Source organism: Protobothrops mucrosquamatus, unplaced genomic scaffold (assembly GCF_001527695.2).
Source record: "Protobothrops mucrosquamatus isolate PMUCROS unplaced genomic scaffold, P.Mucros_1.0 scaffold101, whole genome shotgun sequence".
In the NCBI taxonomy this organism is placed as follows: Eukaryota; Metazoa; Chordata; class Lepidosauria; order Squamata; family Viperidae; genus Protobothrops; species Protobothrops mucrosquamatus.
This window is the reverse complement of record NW_015386474.1, coordinates 395,387-401,386: the sequence shown is the minus strand read 5'-3', so window position 1 is coordinate 401,386 and position 6,000 is coordinate 395,387. Positions and strand designations below refer to the sequence as shown.

General features: G+C 40.0%; 1 protein-coding gene across 6 annotated transcripts in view; it reads left to right on the top strand.

Annotated features, from left to right (window-relative positions):
• ADCK1 (aarF domain containing kinase 1) overlaps positions 1–6,000 on the top strand; it is a 104,947-nt gene that overhangs the window by 85,765 nt on the left and 13,182 nt on the right. For 4 of the 6 annotated variants that reach the window (XM_015812624.1, XM_029283467.1, XM_029283468.1 and 1 more), the window contains 2 exons: positions 148–306; positions 3,683–3,799. In XM_015812624.1, the coding sequence (XP_015668110.1) occupies positions 148–306; positions 3,683–3,799 (276 nt within the window). The remainder of the gene's footprint in view (positions 1–147; positions 307–3,682; positions 3,800–6,000) is intronic. The other 2 variants (XM_029283469.1, XM_029283466.1) reach the window with 1 other exon arrangement.

Here is a 6,000-nt window from a genome sequence, read left to right as displayed (position 1 = left end):
GGCAGTTGTCTCCCAAGCCTTCTCCTTCCTTTGCATCTAGGACAGTTCTGTATTTATATGGATGTACTCCTATTGCATGTAGGTTGTCTCCCGGTGCTAGTTATCTGTGGCGTAGTAACCAACTAGGTTATTGATTTATGATTTCAGATCCTTGTCTTGGTTGTGAAGCAAATCTTCCCAGACTTTGAGTTTATGTGGTTAGTGGACGAAGCTAAGAAGAACTTGCCTGTTGAACTTGATTTCCTTAATGAGGGAAAGAATGCCGAGAAGGTAGCCTACATGCTCAGATGCTTTGACTTCCTAAAGGTATGATGTATATGTGATTGTATGAATGCTCATATATACCGTATGATTCAATGGATCCCCATATAGTAGGCTTGGAATGTAATGGACGAAACTTCAGGCCAGATATCTCCAGTATAATGGACATATTCAGACGAGGCAGTTATAATCAGCATGACATATGACCATAATTCTGGGCTCAATTGCAGTTGCAAGTTGAAGATTACTTGTACTCTATTTCTATTACTATTGATACTCTGCAATTTTCTACTACTATTCTATAGTAGCATTGATACTATACTATATTCCACTACTATTATTATACTACACTCTATATTATTACTTGTACTTCTATGCTACATTATACTATTTCTATTAGTAATATACAATTGCTACTGTATCACTACTATTATTAGTACAGGTAATCCTTGACTTACAACAGTTCATTTACTGACCGTTCAAAGTTACACTGGCACTGAAAAAAGTGACTTATGACCATTTTTCACAGTTACGATCTTTGAAGCATCCCCATGATTATGTAATCAATATTCAGACACTTGGCAACTGGTTCATACTTATGACTGTTGTTGTGTCCCAAAGTCATGTGATCATCTTTTGCAACCTTCTGACAAGCAAAGTCAATGGGGAAGCCAGATTCACTTAACCAGGTTACTACCTTACGAACTGTAGTGATTCACTTCACAACTGTGGAAAGAAAGGTCGTAAAATGGGGCAAAACTTATTTAACAAATGTCTCACTTAACAACAGAAATGTTGGGCTCAATTGTGGTTGTATGTCAAGGACTTTCTGTATACAACAGTGTTTTACTGAAAATCTTCTCTCAGGGCAAGCAGGTTTTCCTACCATTTGGCTGTAGTCAACCCACCTGTAATTTGAATCAACTGGAGATAAGTCCGTTATCTTGGATAGCATTGGAGATTTCCTATCACCAGGGCTTTTTTTCAGCCGGAACGCGCCGGAACCGCGTTCCGGCACCTTTTTCCGGGCCGGCCGCACCGGAAATAGCCCCTCCCAAATTTTACTTGCATTCCTGTTCTCTAAAGGGGCGGTCCTAGGGTTTGATGAGGGCGTGGCCAGGTTTGAGTTCCGCCACCTTTTCTCCGAGAAAAAAAGCCCTGCCTATCACAATAGTTCTTTTTCCAAAAATGCATGTACTGAATATTTACAGCACTCGTTCAGGTGACCATGGTATTACTTCCATGGGTACATAGCTGGATTGCAAATGCATATCTTTAGGTAAGATGTTTATTTACAGAGAATGCATGTGACTTGCCAGTGTCTATTTCTTTCAAAAGCACTGAGCCAGGCCCAAAGTCACCTGATCTTATAGGATTGAACAGCAGCTATTAGTATTGAACAGCTTGGAGCCCCTCTTGTAGGGCCACATTCCTGACTTGCATACATCTGGACAGCCACTATCTGGCAGCAAAGAGATAAAGAATAGAGAAGAATGTTTGTAGCTCAGGGTTGAAATGAGGGGTCCTTGGTGCTGTCTGAGCTCGGTTGTTTTCTTGCAGACATTTCTTTACCCAAACTAGCTACACTGCTGATGTTACCTAGTTTGGGTGATGAAACATCTGCAAGAAAACAGCCAAGCTCAGAGAGCACCAAGGACCCTTTAGATAAAGAATCTGCTAACTGTGTACTGTCAGATAGTAATCATCTGAATTTGAACAACTTGGATAGAATTGCCCCACCTTTCTCAACCTGTATACATGGCCCAGCCATTTTCAGTCTTGAACAGAGTCTGGGAATGCTCCACTCAGGTTGAATGCTGAAGCAAACAGGCCCTTAAAGGGCAGAAAAAGCCAAAAGCTGATGGCTCATTCTAAGTGAATGCTTATCACAAATATTGCACCTATGTCCATGGCTGGTGTAACAACTTGGAAAGTGTGAAGCAAATCCCCATGGAGACCGCCAGTCTTGCCGGGTGAAAGAGCTGCTGCAGTATTGATTCAGGGAACAATAACAAATTATTGCAAAAATGGCTTAATAATACATTTCTCCTGTCCAACTTGTCAATTCCAAGACATTTTCATCAACACTAAAGACAGCAAGGGAATTGTGTTACTGTGTAATATTTTTTTTCTTGAGGGATGGGGAACCCTGCAGCACAGCAGGGAAGTAGTTTTCTCAATGTGAACCCAGTTAAGCTTGTAAAGCCAAAGATAAATTGTTTCAACACACAGGCATTAGGGCCCAATGTCTGTGCATATTTTAAGCTTTTCAAAGACTATGATTTTGTGCAACTGAGACTTACAAAGCTTAGTAAGATCCATTGACTGTTGTTGTAAATTTTGAAATAAGGATAAGTGTTGATTTAGGATTAAAATAAGCAATGCCCTTTTGGATCAGTGGATTTAAGGGCCAATGTATAGCAACATCAGGATTTATTTATTTTTTAAAAAAAAGAACTGTTAGCATCAGGAATAAGTGTTTTTTTTTTTGAAGTGAAAAACAAAAAGAAAATTTAGAGATAATTCTGAGCAAGGTTAGAAGAAAAAGGTCCTTACCTTTCTTCATGTCCTCTGAATTATAGCAACAGAAATAGTCCTTAGAGTTATATACCGCTATAGAACACTTTACAGCACTCTCTGAGCGGTTTACAATGTCAGCATATTGCCCCCAACAATTTGGGTTCTTATTTTACTGACCTCAAAAAGATGGAAGGTTTGGAGTCAACCTTGAGTGAGGATCGTTATTTTATTTATTTTTCACATTTTGAACCGCCCATCTCAGAGATTACTAGTAATGTTTGCGATTATGATAGCAATGTTCATAGAACGTGCTCTCCTATAGCTAAGTGAACTGTATTGACCCAATTGCATCAAGTCTTACTACACTACCAAATTATAAAGTAACTGTAATATTTTCTTTGACTAAGAAACTTGCCGGTTTTTGAGGCCAAGTCCTGGATTCTTCGGACCAAGTATGCTATGCACAGAAGTGAGGTGTTGCACATGCAGAACGATTGCTGTACCACTGAACTTAGGTTGTCCAAGGCAGATCTGAATTGGAATTCAAGTTTCTGAAATTTAGCATCGGCTTTTGTTTTACCAAACTGCAATACATTTACAGAATGGTCTGTGGCTGGGAATATGCAGTACTTTATAACTGTTTTTTTACAATTACAATTAGTGTTAGTGAAATATTTCCAGTCCTGAACTCTCTTAACTATTTCCTGTAGCTATTCTTCAAGGGACGAAGAAAGGTTAATTTGATCTGGAATAATCTACTTACATATTCATATTTCCAAGACAAAAAGGACCACTCTGCTCAAGTGTTCCTATCTCATGCTAAAAAAAGATGGCTTGTCTAGTTTTAGCTTCCTCTGCTTCCCTTAATATCCTTCAGAGTCTTAAGAGTCCTCTGTTATAGGTTCCAAAAATTTATTGGGAGCTTTCAACAAGACGTGTTCTTTTCATGGAGTTCATGGAAGGTGGACAAGTGAATGACAAGGACTACATGGACAGAAACTGCATCAGTGTCAATGAGGTAATATTCATTTTGACTATGTCAGCAACCAGTGAAGGTGAGCTAAAAGTGTGCTGTTTATGATATTCAATGGTGACATCCGAAAGGTTTAATTAAGTTGAGCTCTTTAAAGTTGAGAGTTCCCAGAATTTAGGAGTTTAAGAGTTAATGAAATTTGGGGAATAATGACACAAAGGCATACCTAAGGATTGCATTACTGAAAAGAATTAAAACATACATTCAGAAGATTAACCTGCAACAGAGTTAATTTTTTTAAGTACAATGGTGTAATTATATTCATTCACAGAAACTACTAATTCTAATCATTATCACACATATATTGAAAGCAATAGTGTGGTTTAACTGTCCTTATGGAAATTGTCCAAGGGGTAAAGACAAGCAGTCATAAAGTCTAAATTACGTTGTGACATTGCCAAAACCAGTTGACTATATTAAGGTAGATTGTCATGTTGTGTTTCCCGATTGGCTATACTATTGATGTAATTATTCTCAGGAAGAAGTCAGGGAGGGAGGGAACTGAAAATTGTATAATTGGTTGTAGAAACCATTTCAGTACTATATCCCAGTGAATCAGAGTTCTACGTACAAATTTGGTGTTCAAATACCATTTCTACTATATGCCCTACACCTTTACCCTAATTAGAAATAAATGTTTAGAGATGTCACACTTTGTTCCAGATGTAGTCATATTTCATAGCCTGATGCATTTCTTGATTATAGGATGCATGTGGCTGGCTATTTGTGGATTAAAGTGTGTGTGATTTTTCAGGGAAGAGGCTTAGTTTTTTATGCAAAAAATAGGGCAAATTGAGCCTGTCAGATTTGCCCTCCAAGTCAGTGAATTCTGATTGAATTAGTGCTGCCTGCTTTTTTCCCTGTGCACTATTGATGAGCGTCAAAATGCCATTTGGCTGACTAGCTATCAGAGTGCTCCAGCATAAAATCAATTGTACTTAATCTGTCTGTCTCTGAAACCGCTATGCTCCCTTCCCATCATCTTTTTATGCTATGGCAGAGGTCACTCAACTTCATTTATATACATTCCAGCCTAAATTTCCAAAGGGAAGTCAAGTTACACATTCATTATCTATTAAAAGCCGACATCTATATATTTTCCTACTTTCCACTAGAAAGAATTATTTGCAAAGGTAAGTAAGCACTCCCAAATTACATTAATTCACTAATTGGCAATAACATAAAGGGGAATTGACATGCAGAATAACTGCTTCACTGCTTCTCTATGCCTTTATTGTTTTGTTTGTGTTTGTGCTTTGAGTCTCAATATTTGGGATCACAGAAGCCACTTGTGTCAAGGAGCAGGTTTAGTAACAATCTCTGTGTTGTCTTTGCCTAATTATTTTGTTTTATCCCTTATAAGTGCTGGTTTCAGACCCCCCCGAAACCACAACTTATAAGGCAGTGATGGCGAACATTTTAGAGACTGAGTGCCCCAAAACTGCCCCGCCCCTGCCCCGCCCCCACTCCGCCCCAGCCTGCCTGCCCGCAGGGCCACTCACCGCCTCCAGGGCCTGCCGCAGATCACCCAGGCAGCCCAGCAGCGCCATGGCAGCCACGCCCTCTGCCCGTGCCCCACAACATCAACTGTGGTGTTGGGGCATGAGGGCAGAGTCTTGTCTACGCTGCCTGGTTGCCATGTTCTTGGCTGTGCTGCTCCGCGTGGGCCACACTCGGGGGCAACTCTCCTCCAGGGGGTTGCTGGTGAGGAGGGGGTCGCGGGGGGAGGCAAGGCTGGGGCAACAGCACATGTGCCCACAGAGAGGGCTCTGAGTGCCGCCTCTGGCACCCATGCCATAGGTTCGCCACCACTGTTATAAAGGATGAGTATACTGTATTATAAAGTATGTGAAACATATACTTTTTCAGGTTAATCTGAAAAAGAGCCAGATTATGTTTAATAAATTCAGCAAAGAAATATATTTTTTTATATCTGGAAAAGAAGTAGATGTAGTAGACCACTACATATACTTTGGCCAATGGATCTCAGTGGAAGGTGATACAATAAAGGGAATTGAATGGCATGTTAAATGTGGTTGGCAGGCATTCGGCAAGCTAAGCATAATTTTCAAGAACAACCTCTCCCTATGCCTGAAGAGAAAAGTTTTCGATCAGTGTGTGCTACCTGCTCTAACATATACCAGTGAAACATGGACACTAACCGCACAATTGATACAAAAATTATG